The sequence below is a fragment of the Notolabrus celidotus genome, chromosome 11 (genome assembly GCF_009762535.1).
Source record: "Notolabrus celidotus isolate fNotCel1 chromosome 11, fNotCel1.pri, whole genome shotgun sequence".
In the NCBI taxonomy this organism is placed as follows: Eukaryota; Metazoa; Chordata; class Actinopteri; order Labriformes; family Labridae; genus Notolabrus; species Notolabrus celidotus.
In genome coordinates, this window is record NC_048282.1 from 26,030,894 (window position 1) to 26,044,407 (window position 13,514).

Genomic DNA, 13,514 nt, shown 5'->3' on the forward strand with positions numbered 1-13,514 from the left:
GAGATCGGCTGAGTATAAAACAATATAAAATGTAGAAAAAAAGGAACGGTAAAAGTAGCGACTGGACAGCCCAATGTAACGAAGTAAAAGTACATATTTTTTAACACAAATGTACTTGAGTAGGAGTAAAAAGTACTCTGCAAAACAAATACTCTCAGAAGTACAATTTTTTGAAAAAACTACTCAAGTACATGTAACGGAGTAAATGTAACTCGTTACTACCCACCTCTGAATGTGTCACATAGAAGCGTACAGGAAAACAAAGTTATACCTCCCTATCCTCGATGGGTGCCCTTGGCCTAGTCTCACCCACAAACTTGGGTATTTTTCGAGAGACGATGTCTTCCAGAATCTTCCTTGCCTCTGCCAGTTCCTCATTGTAAGAGTTGAGTATTTGTTCGAACACACTGTCTAAAAGACAAACAGAGCAAGAGAGATGAGTTGGAATAAACCGTTGTTTTACAAATAATGACACAAAAACCTTGGTAAATCTAATTTGTTTTCTAAAATGTTTGTTCAATTTGGCATGATTATTTAAAAGTCAGTACAGCTTCACGTTATATGCAGGATCTGGTGTCAGTGATTTGAGTTGCATAACAATAACTTGAGTACTACTAGGTAGCCATGCTGTAGTAATATCTGCATTGTCTTCCTGAAATATGCAAGGTCTCCCCTTGTAATGCATTGTCTGGATGGCTGAATGAGTTACTCCAACATTGTATATATTGTTCAGCATTAATGGTCACTTCCCAAATATGTAAGCTGCCCATGCGATGGACACTCATGCATCCCCATACTATTCTGGATGCTGGCATTTGAAAAGGTGCTGATAACAAGCTAGGTGGTCCCTCTCCTCTTTAGAGCAGAATCCATGATTTCCAAAAAGAATGTCACATTTTCATTTATCTGACGAAAGGACTGTTTCCGCTTCCTTTCACCCCATCTTAAATCCCAGAAGTTTCTATATCATAATTATATAAATATAATTACTGTCACCCGCTCACTTGTAGCAAATGTTGCTGACTTTTACCTGCTTTGCTCTCACATCAGCTCACCACAACTCGAAAAGGTACAAGTAAAGTCAGGATAAAAAATTAATCTGTTTGTGTTCAGGAAGTTTTAAGGAGTTTTCTGTATGTATGACTAAGGCTTCAGTGACTCTGTCCTCTCTCATTGGCTACATAGACACCTCCAGAAGGTGCTGACACAATCGTTCAGATTTGAAATATCAAACATGTTAGAAATGATCAGAAAGGCCAGTTGGGATGTTGATGTTGCTCTGTGAAATTCACCAAATTGCCAAAGAATTTTGGCTGAACAAAGACCCGAAAGCAAATTCCCCTGGATTGTACTAACACCACACAGAATGTACACACCTGTTAGCTTTGTGTAGGCCACCATGTCATTTATGGCTGTGGAGAGAGTGAAAATTCCCCCATCTGATCCTTTAATGTTGATGTGGTCGTCTGCTTTTAAAAAAGCCTCAGCAATCCTGGATGATCATACCAAACATAATGTTGATTAAAGAAGAAAATGATACAGCAAATCAAATAAGCTACTCTAGAAGAACACCTAATTTAATGTCGTCAGAGCTGTGCTTCTACCTTTCAGTTTTTTTTACACATCTGCGACCCACTTTACGACCTTGACCCACCAGTTGAAAGTCACAGAGTTAAACTCTACTAATAACTGAAGGAAAGCACTTACATATGTTGTATGATTTGGGTGACTTTGTGCTGGTAGGCTCTTCTGTGGAGAGAGTGTCTTGTTTGGAACAGGTCATACATGTTGTTGACTTCCTGTAGAGGTTATTGTCATAGTTTAGTCCCAAGTTAAGATACTTAATGTTTTCTATTTATAATCTGATAAAAAACACGAGTTTCACTGTCAGCACCTTGTCTCTGTTGCAGATGTACTTCCGCGTCATGCCTTCTACCTCAAACACTTTGGCAAACTTCATGAAGCGGTGGTAGTCAAAGTTGGTCTTGATTCCGAGATAGTAGCTGTCTCTGAGGAGAGACAGAAATAGGAAACGTGTCGAGAATATGAGTGTCAACTCAGGCGGAATTTGCTGTAAAATGCTGCTTATTATTGAAATACTCAGGTGAACACCATAACTGTTCAGGAGAAAAACAAATTTGCTTTAGCTGTTGTAATGGTAAAATCCGTTCCTTTGTGGTCAACTGCCCGAGACGCCCCATCTCTTGACCCCTCATCAAGACACTAGGTCCCATTGTGTTTTAAATTGTGACGTCTAGACCCTGAAACCTCCTTGATGAATACACAATCCCATCCTGGTGCAGATACCTACAACAGACAAAGGGTGTGAAAGGGTGTGAAAAACACCTTAGGGACCCCACCCTGATGTAGATACCTGCAACAGACAAAGGGTGTGAAACACACCTTAGGGGGCGGTCCTCAGGTATAAATGTTCGAGCTTTCCCCATGTTCGAGGTCTTTCTCCATTCCAACCGCTCGGGTGTTGACTGACCTTTTCCTTGCAAAGAAAATAAAACCTTGTCGGCCGGCAGAAGTCTCTATTTCATTATTCACCAGCAACGGGAAGTAACGGCGAAAACTTCCACAACAATTTGGTGTCAGAAGTGGGATCCCTCGAGCGATCGTCTGGGACGGAGCGCGGTCAGTGACAGGCCATCCTGGAAGTAAAAAGTTTTCCAGCCTCTTACCTCAAATCTCTTTCTGAGAAGGGAGGACTGACCGCGGACGCCCCAGATCTTTGCCGCAGGGATTCCACGAACGCAATTTAGCGAAATTCATCTGGTGAGCACTGAAATATTGATATTCAAAAGATTGTCCTTGATTGAAAAACGGTTTAATTTGGCAGAATATTTCCTTTTCTTGTATTATCCACAGTTGGCAAGCTTTTATCATTTGTAGCTTAACGAAATGAGCTTTTATCATTTGTAGCCTAAAAAACGAAATGAGCTTTTATCATTTGTAGCTTAACGAAATGAGCTTTTATCATTTGTAGCCTAAAAAACGAAATGAGCTTTTATCATTTGTAGCTTAACGAAATGAGCTTTTATCATTTGTAGCCTAAACGAAATGAGCTTTTATCATTTGTAGCTTAACGAAATGAGCTTTTATCATTTGTAGCCTAAAAAAACGAAATGAGCTTTTATCATTTGTAGCCTAAACAAAATGAGCTTTTATCATTTGTAAACGAAATGAGCTTTTATCATTTGTAGCCTAAACGAAATGAGCTTTTATCATTTGTAGCTTAACGAAATGAGCTTTTATCATTTGTAGCCTAAAAAAACGAAATGAGCTTTTATCATTTGTAGCCTAAACAAAATGAGCTTTTATCATTTGTAAACGAAATGAGCTTTTATCATTTGTAGCCTAAACGAAATGAGCTTTTATCATTTGTAGCTTAACGAAATGAGCTTTTATCATTTGTAGCCTAAAAAACGAAATGAGCTTTTATCATTTGTAGCCTAAACAAAATGAGCTTTTATCATTTGTAAACGAAATGAGCTTTTATCATTTGTAGCCTAAAAAACGAAATGAGCTTTTATCATTTGTAGCCTAAACAAAATGAGCTTTTATCATTTGTAAACGAAATGAGCTTTTATCATTTGTAGCCTAAACGAAATGAGCTTTTATCATTTGTAGCTTAACGAAATGAGCTTTTATCATTTGTAGCCTAAAAAACGAAATGAGCTTTTATCATTTGTAGCCTAAAAAACGAAATGAGCTTTTATCATTTGTAGCCTAAACAAAATGAGCTTTTATCATTTGTAAACGAAATGAGCTTTTATCATTTGTAGCCTAAACGAAATGAGCTTTTATCATTTGTAGCTTAACGAAATGAGCTTTTATCATTTGTAGCCTAAAAAACGAAATGAGCTTTTATCATTTGTAGCCTAAACGAAATGAGCATTTATCATTTATAGCCTAAACGGAATGTGCTTTTGATTGCTTATAGCATATACGGGATAATACAGAGACGTCTGTATTGTAATCTGTTGTGCACGAGCATCACATTTGGAATGGGCAGTAAAAAGTCTGTAGAGGTGAAACCTCCAGAGGGACCTATTGTGGATGTCATGAGAAGGAAATATGGGGATAAAAGTCTAAAATATTTAAATGCCTGGACAGCTGAGTTTGGATTCCCAATAGGGGGATCCCTCAGTTTAAGAAACATATCAATTTTAGAAGAAAAAAACTGAAGGGAAAGGAACTAGAAATGAGAAGGAAAAAGAAGGTTTATTTTTTTTTGTTTGTTTGTTTGTTTTTTGTTTTGTTTTTTTTCCCAGACACTGCAGTGCTGTTCCAAAAGTTTAACATCTGTTGTGAACACTCCTAGAAAAATCCAGCTGGTACCTAAAAGCACTTCTAAATCTTTTTCTTTTTTGTTGAAACACAGACAATTCTTAAAATCTGAAATCTTCTTCTCCATCAGGACAGGGTCACAGCTCTTCTAGATGCCATTTTGCTCCCAAACTCAATTGCTGTTTGTAAATGCTTTGCTAATACTAACAACTCAGATTCTGTCTCTCTAGGAAACGCAAAAGCTGATACCGCTGCAAAAGACCTACTCTCCAACCCATTATCCTTGATTCTTTGTTCAACTCCAATCTCTATTCCCAGTTTCCTTACAGCACTACAGTCCTTAGCAACATCATAAGAAAAGACGTTGTGGAGACGCTGCGGTGCCACACAGAAAGAAGCAGTGTGGCTCTGACCTGCCTTTGCAAATTGACACATGGGTTGTAACATGTGTCAAAAGGGGGAATGTCGGACGCCATAACTCAACACTGGTTCACCTAAGGTTTTCAGTTCATGCACAAAAATTTTGTCAATCATGTATGGTTCGTGCAACACATAACGCAGGTGAAGTCAGCCCTTCCACAACCAGTTTCCACATCACTCCATGATTTCCATCCTGATGACTGAGTGGTGATAAAGAACCTAAGAAGGAAACACTGGCACTCCAAACGCCGGCGATGTCCATTCCAGGTGCTCCTAACAACGCATACTGCTGTGAAGATCGTTGAGAGAGTTACGTAGATTCACGCCAGCCACTGCAGGAAGGTCCCTGAGTCAACGGAGGAACTCAGTTGTCAACGCGAGGACGAACAAGGCCGAGAACTACACCATGCACCACCTGATCCTGACCATATCATGTTCGGAGATGCTGATAGAAGCCTACAGTACACCTACAAACCTGCCAAGACTGTCACTCTGACAGAAGGACAAAGAACAACATTCATCTGTACTGTTTATCCTGAAATTTGGCGATCAGGCCAAATTCATGCATATTATATCATATGACAAGTACCTATGCAGAAACCCCTGAAGCCCACACGATTGGCACTCAATCGTGACCGCTACTGACAAAACCCTTGCTCCAAACAGAGATCCCCACCATTACCCCAGCTCAGACTCTGACTCTGATGAAGACATTGTGTAAATAATGTTGTTTTGTTTTGTTTTGTTTTGTTTTGTTTTGTTTTGTTTTGTTTTGTTTTGTTTTGTCTTGTTTTGTTTTGTTTAATTCTTCTCTTGTAAACAACTGCCATGATGATACATCTACAAATCCATGGAATTAATGTGTCGGATAATTAAGTTGTGACAATTGTTTTGTTTTGTTTTTCTCTTAAATGATCAATGAATGATCAAAAGGGAGAATTGTAATGGTAAAATCCGTTCCTTTGTGGTCAACTGCCCGAGACGCCCCATCTCTTGACCCCTCATCAAGACACTAGGTCCCATTGTGTTTTAAATTGTGACGTCTAGACCCTGAAACCTCCTTGATGAATACACAATCCCATCCTGGTGCAGATACCTACAACAGACAAAGGGTGTGAAAGGGTGTGAAAAACACCTTAGGGACCCCACCCTGATGTAGATACCTGCAACAGACAAAGGGTGTGAAACACACCTTAGGGGGCGGTCCTCAGGTATAAATGTTCGAGCTTTCCCCATGTTCGAGGTCTTTCTCCATTCCAACCGCTCGGGTGTTGACTGACCTTTTCCTTGCAAAGAAAATAAAACCTTGTCGGCCGGCAGAAGTCTCTATTTCATTATTCACCAGCAACGGGAAGTAACGGCGAAAACTTCCACAACACTGTCTGAAAAATAAAGTTTATCTACAGCAAGTTCACTAAAAATCACCTGAGTAGGTAGTCAAACTTGTCCACGTCCACGCCACTCCTTTTGTTGGACACAATGTCATAGAGGAAGGCCTTTTTCTCCTCCCTGCCATTATATGGCCACTGTGAAGATGATAGACAATATTGGCATTAGTGGCAATGTCACGATAAGAACACAGGCTGATTTCACACAACTCCCATGAGCTGAACTGACCTTCTGGTCTGTATTTCTTTTAGTGTCCAAAGGTCCAAAAAACATCTCCTTGATGAAAGTCATGTCCTTTTCTTTCAGTCCATATTCCTTCATCACCGGCTCAAGTTTATTACTTCTCACCAGGTGGTCAAACATGTCACAAGAGCCTTGTTCATGCTAGGAGACATAGAGACTCATTAAAATGTTATAAATACAAAATGAAAGTAAAAAAACAAACAATGACTCAATGCCTAAACAGGAATGGTTTGTATTTATCATGGAATTGATTTATTTTTTAAATATGCTTCATTTTTTGGGGGGTTGGTTGCACCATGCACATATGACGTGATCATTTCTTACCTTCCAGTTTTCCTTTTCTTCTGATTTCTTTGTTTTGGGTAGGAAGCAACCATCAAACAGGTGGGAAAATGGCCCATGACCTTGATATAGAGAAATAAATGTGTGTAAAAACTACCTTTTTTCTGGGGTTGAATTAAATTAATTTTATTACAGGCTCAGTGATTAATAACTTGTGATTAAAGCTGCTATTGGTAAGAATGGTGTAAAAAATAAGTACTTTTTTCTGTTGGGTTTGGAGAAAAGGTCAGAACACCGATCGGTACTTATCTGTAAGTGAAGTAATTTGACATTGTGGCGAAATCTCTGCGTTTTCCAATGTCTTTGTATCAAGCAATTTTATTATTCCCCTCTTTCCCGTTATCACAGACCAATCAGAGCTACTCCCCCGTACTACCTCACCCTGATTGGCTGGGAAGCCACTATTTCCTCATATACCCCTTTTCCACCAAGGCAGTTTCAGGGCCAGTTCGGAGTTCGGAGAACTGGCTTTTCGTGTTTCGACTGCGAGTGAACCAGCTTCCAGCCTGGAAAACTGGTTCATTCCATAGACACCAGTTTAGTCTATGCTAAACAACAAGCTAAATTGGGCTAGCGGGCTAGCAGAGAGGCTAACAACTGTTTACGTTCAGACTTATAGAGAATAAAAACCTTTCTTCTCGTATGAAGTCGCCGTCCACGCAGAGAATGCTGAGTAGCACAAAACTGTTGATACAGTTGGGCCCTCTCCAGGCCCTCATCTGATTTTGAAAAGCCAGGAGCAACACCAGCAAGCATGCTAAGTTGTCTGCCTTTGTTGTTGTTGTGGGGGTTTCGGTTTTTGGTTTTCTGCCTTGGTTTCCTTGCTTTTGGTTTTCGGTTTCGGACAAGACTTTTCATTTCGGTGCATCCCTACTTCACAGGCTTACGTCCAAACTAAACAGTGCCCCACCTCTTTCTCCTAAAATGATGCTCATTGGTCCAATCATTCTCTGACCAGGAACAAGCGTATCAGCTTGAAGCTTTCACAAAATGGAGCAGCCTGATGAGAGACATGGAATCTGACCATCCATCTGCTTAGTAAGGTTATCTTACTGTTTTATCACATTACTTTTATTAAAAAGTAACATGACAAAGTACTTTCATTATGGATGAGCCTTAAATTGTTAATGGGGGAAGCCCTTATTTTTATTTTACTTTATTTTTTTATTTTCCCATCTAACAATGAGCTCAGTGCCGGGTATTCTTCTCTGTCCTGTCAACAATAAAGCAGTTTCATATAGCAACCCTACAAGCTTGGAGTACTTCAGTTTAAAAGCCTTGATTTGCAGCGTTAATCGTTTGCATTTGTTTTCTGCCTTTGTGTGTTTTTGACTCTAAGGCCAAAAGCGATTGTTTCTGCCTTTTTCAACCTGCTTTTTATTTGCAGAGTATTTCAGCTGATGCGTTTGTTTTGGACTTGTGCATGTGTTATTGAATATACATTGGTCAGGCACTTCCAGTACGTTTTGTCTCAAGAAGATCATTATCTGCCAATTAGGGCAACAAAATACATGATGTAGTAGTTGCACACCCCTGAGGAGTAAACTACATAATGAAAGCTCATCAGGCAGCTGCTGACATCTCAATGCATAAATATTGTCATTTTTGTAAAGAATATTTGCACATGAAAGGCCTTCCCTCTTCTTTTATGAGATGTTGTCCAGTTCTGATAAAACTGCTGCTGTAGCTGCATCCACACTGATCTCTTCACAGGCTTACGTCCAAACTAAACCGTGCCCCACCTCTTTCTCCTAAAATGATGCTGATTGGTCTAATCATTCTCTGACTAGGAACAAGTGTATCAGCTTGAAGCTTTCACAAGATGGAGCAGCCTGATGAGAGACATGGAATCTGACAATCCATCTGCTTAGTAAGGTTATCTTACTACTTTATCATGTTACTTTTATTAAAAAGTAACATGACAAAGTACTTTCATTATGGATGAGCCTTAAATTGTTAATGGGGGAAGCCCTTATTTTTATTTTACTTTAAAGGGAAGGATTATGTCAATATTTTAACTTTCGATCTAATATCGATGAGACGTGCATTACTCACCCAGATCGTGACAGAGACCAGCGATCTGCACACAAAGGATGTCCTTTTCAGTGATGTCGAGCTCTGGCTGCCTTGTTCTTAGATTCTCTGCAAGCTGCCCTGCTAAGTATCCCGTCCTTTAAACACAACATACAACAATGAACAAGAAAAGGAAGAAACAAACATGTAATTCAACTATCCCTTTAGGATGCTGTTGCACAACTATTCAAAATGATAAACATTCATGATAAGATATGTACTTTTTATGTTGATTTCATTGTTTTGATTTCATTTCATTTGCTTTACTTCAAACCAGTCTTCATCTGATATTGACTTAGGTTACTTGAAAGAAATATGTTGACATACCCGATAGAGTGTTCAAAGCGGCTGTGAGTCGCTCCAGGGTAAACAAAGCAGACACCTCCAAGCTGCTTAATGTGTCGTAGCCTCTGGAACTGAGGTGTGTCAATGATTTTAATGAGAAGTGGATGCAACTTAATGAGCCCATGGATGGGATCATTAATCACCTGTCAGAAAACAATTAACAAAAAACACAAAACTTAAATACCTTAAAGAATACCAGAAAAAAAAAAGCTCCAGTTGTCCTGAGGACTCTGTGAAGTAGCTTTAAGATAGGAATACTGACAATGGACTCAGTGGTTTGCGTGCAGTTATTGTGCCAGCCATCATCATTTCTGTTTATTTAGCTCTTTTCTCTTTTATCTCAACAGACACAAAAACATGGTGTGATGTGTTGTAAGGCATGTGGTGTATATTACCTTGTATTTCCTGGAGATAAAAAAAAAGACATAAATAGGAGAGTTGATAAGAGACAAAGTATGAAGTACTAAACTGTAGAGACATTTAATTAATACATTTTCTTTTCAGGATTTTGTTACTTTTAGACATTCCAGTCTGCTTTCAACAAGGAAAATGACACTTACTCTTCTGGTTCTGGATCTGGTGTTGCCATCCTTTTGAAAGAGGAGGTGGAAGATAAAAGTCACTGTATTATGACAATGACAATCAATACAATGAAAGCTACATATATGAGCAAGACTCAACAGGCAAACTTATTTTGGAAAGACATCCAACGATGTAACCTACCAAACCAAAAAACAACCATTAATTTAAAAAACAAATCAGAAAAACCAACCTCTGAACTTTTCTTCCAGTTGTCCAAGTTTGTCTATTTACAGTAACAAACACGCTTCCTTTACTCCCTGTTACTGTTTAAATCAATTGATTTTACTTTAGTGCTTTGAAGCTGCTAGCTGTTTTATCTGTATTAAGCTAACATCTCTGGTGCTGATCTGACAGCTGGTGGAAGTTATTTAAACCTTTGTGACGCCCAGGGTTGGAACATTCCTGGCATTTATTTCTTTACCACATCACATGATACCACCTGATCCAGACTGGGCACTGATGATTGACTTCTGTCATTAATCAATACATATATTTCACAAAGAACAACACAAAGTACAGAAGACCTTCACAAGACGATTTAATAGACAAAAACATAGAAAGACACATATGTAGGTACACATTTTGATTGTTCCATTTTTTAAGAAGAAATGTCTCAATTGACATAATTGACTGATATGCACTATTTCCATACAGAAGGTGTGATGTTTTTACCTTTTTATGTCATTATGTTTTCATGCTGACCATGTGATAGTATTTCTGTTTTCTTTATCATATCATTGTCTCTCCTTTGCAATATTTGACCGGCAAGTCAACTGCAATAATTGAACTACATACTGGACAAGAGAGAGGGGATGTAAAAACAAAACAGAGGCTACAAACATAATTCTATTTGTCCTTTTATTTAACTATGGATGTTTTCATTAAAAATATATATCAAACGAGTTGTTAAACAGTCTTAACTGCAATCAGTCAAATGTCAGTAAACAAGAGTCCAAAAAAGCTGTACATCATTTAAAGAGCTCCATACAAATATGCATCCACACCTAGACGTTGTTGTTCTCCTGGCATTTCTCTATTGTAAAACAACAAAACGTTACATAAAGCAACACAGAAAAAACATCATAATTTCTGTGGGCAATTGAACAAATAAAATGATTAATTTCACAGTTAAGGCACAACAAGATTTTAAGCAAGAAAACTGTGTTAAAAGGGACTTCAGTAAAAAGCATTTCATAACCCTGATTAAAGTTAAACACCACACATCCTTTGTCTCTCTAACTATTATGAACTACACTGTTTCCCAGAAACTATGCTTACTTACTTATGTACAACAGAATGCATTGTCACATTTTGTTAAGAAGAAATGCCATTTTTAACACAGAAAGAGTGAGGTTTCTATACCTTTTGATGAAAAGTATGAAGAAGTGGAGACTGGTTTTAATGTTTGGTTTTGATCCAGGACCACACAGTTAGAGACCCCATAACATTTTCCTGAAAATGTGGAAAGCACTTGCTGTTGCAGTTTCAGAATGGCACTTCTGAAAGCACTACAAATAATATGATCCAGAAAATAAATAGCCTTTATGGTGATGATGTGATAGTTTTTCTGTTCAACCCTGTTAAAACCCTTCATCAAATCAATGTCTCTCCTTTGTAATATGTGACTGACAAGTCAAGTGGAATATTTGAACTCATGTAATAAATGTCTTCATGCTGCACAAGAGAGAGGGAATGTTGACAAGTCAACTGCAATAATTGAACTACATCCTGACAAGAGAGAGGGGATGTAAAAACAAAACAACAAAGACTAAAACATAATTCTATTTGTCCTTTTATTTTACTGTGGATGTTTTCATTAAAAACATATATCAAACTAGTTGTTAAACAGTCTTAACTGTAATCAGTCAAATGTCAGCTAATGACGTTGGACAAAACCTGTCAAACAAGAGTCGAAAAATCTGTACCACATTTAAATAGCTTCATACAAATATGCAACCCTACCCTTAAAGAGGAGGAGAAGTAAAACTATAAATAAACTCTGTTGTTCTTGTGCAGAGTAACTTAGAATCATTAAGTATCATTATTTTTTACTTTCAAGTTTAAGTTATGTTGTGTTCCAACCAAGGGTTGGAAAATACCTGGCAATTAAATCTCCACCCCACCTATGAGATGTGTCACTGCCCTGATATTCTTTTGTTATTGAACAATAAAACATAACATCAAATGTCAGTAAACAAGAGTCCCAAAAAGCTGCACCTCATTTCAAGAGCTGCATACAAATATGCAACCCCACCCAAACTTTGTTGTTCTCCCTATGATCCTCTGTTATTGAACAATGAAACAGGAAAAGCAACACAGTAAAACATCATAATTTCTGAGGGCAATTGAACAAATAAAATAATTAATTTCACAGTTAAGGCACAACAAGATTTTAAGTAAGAAAACTGTGTTAAAAGTGACTTCAGTAAAAATCATATCATAACCCTGATTAAAGTTAAACACCACACGTTCTTTGTCTATCTTATCATGATGAGCTACACTGTTTACCACAAGTTTTCCATGCAATAAAATGCATTGTCCAATTTTATACAAGAAGAAATGTGATTTATCCTAAACTGACTTCATTGGACATGCCATTTTATAATACAGAAAGTCCGAGGTTTCTATATCCCCGTTTATAAAAAGTAATGAAGAGGAGTAAACTGGTTTGGAAGTTTGGTTTGGATATTTGAATGGACCCCACAACATTTTCCTGAATTTGTAGATTGCACTTGCTGTTGCAGTTTTCAAAAAGACACTTTTGAAAGAACAACAAATAAAATGATCCATAAATAAAATAGTCTTTATGGTGATGTGATAGTATTTCTGTGCAACCTTTTTAAGTCCCTTTATCAAATCATTGTCTCTTATGTAACTGCTGTTACAACCTGGCTCAGACGATGTTACAAAACGGGAGAGGAGACATGGAGTGTGCAAATTTATTAGAAGAATAAGGAAATAATAGAACAGAAGATGGGTGCATAAAATAAAGAAAACACTAGCAGCACGCCGTGATGCCAACACGTGAAGTGTGAGGGCCAATGAGAAATACCAAATGGGAGAAGGCTTTAAGTTGAAAGCTCCATCTGGCACAGGTGCAGCTCATCACCCTGATGATGACTCCGGATCTGAAAGACAAAAAAACAGTTACACAGGAACCCCTAGTGGTCTGGAGGGGTTGTCACACTGCTAAGTCAACTGGAATAATTGAACTTGTGTAATAAATACATGCTGCACAAGAGAGAAGGTGTAAAAACAAAACAACGTAGCATGGTTACACCCAAGCAAGGCATTAGCAAATCAAACTGTTTCACACGTTGGACGTCGGTTAAAACCTGTCAAACAAGAGTCATCAAATGCTGTACCACATTTAAAGAGCTGCATACAAACAACCCCACCCTTAAAGAGGAGGAGAAGTAAAACTGAAACTAAACTCTGTTGTTCTTGTGTAGAGTAACTTAGAATCATTTAGGTACCATTAGTTTTTAGCTCTAAAGTTTCAAATAGCTCCTCAACTGTTTAAAGTAGGAGCCCCTCAGGTGACATATGATAAAATAAAAATAATTATTGACCACAAATTAAAATTGCTTCGCAACCAAATACTAATTTGTGACCATGGAAATACTAATTGGTGGACTGTTTAAATAGATTGTCAAAAACGACGCCCAGGGTTGAAACATACCTGGTAATTAAATCTCCACCACACCTATAAGATGGTTGATTGCCCTGACAGTCTTCTGTTCTTAAAAAAAGAAAACATTACAGAAAGCTAAACAGAAAATACATCATAATTTCCAAAGGCAACTGAAAGAATAAAAATGAAT

At 37.9% G+C, this 13,514-nt stretch overlaps 1 protein-coding gene across 1 annotated transcript; it reads right to left on the minus strand.

Moving 5' to 3' along the window:
• Positions 1-265: 265 nt before the first annotated feature.
• LOC117820915 (deoxynucleoside triphosphate triphosphohydrolase SAMHD1-like) lies at positions 266-9,697 on the minus strand. Its single transcript, XM_034694860.1, has 11 exons — positions 9,669-9,697; positions 9,504-9,513; positions 9,091-9,251; positions 8,746-8,861; positions 6,673-6,752; positions 6,334-6,489; positions 6,142-6,242; positions 1,895-2,009; positions 1,708-1,799; positions 1,377-1,492; positions 266-411 (listed from the first exon to the last, which is right to left on the minus strand). The coding sequence occupies exons 1-11, from the start codon at positions 9,695-9,697 to the stop codon at positions 266-268; spliced, it is 1,122 nt and encodes a 373-aa protein (XP_034550751.1).
• Positions 9,698-13,514: the final 3,817 nt, after the last annotated feature.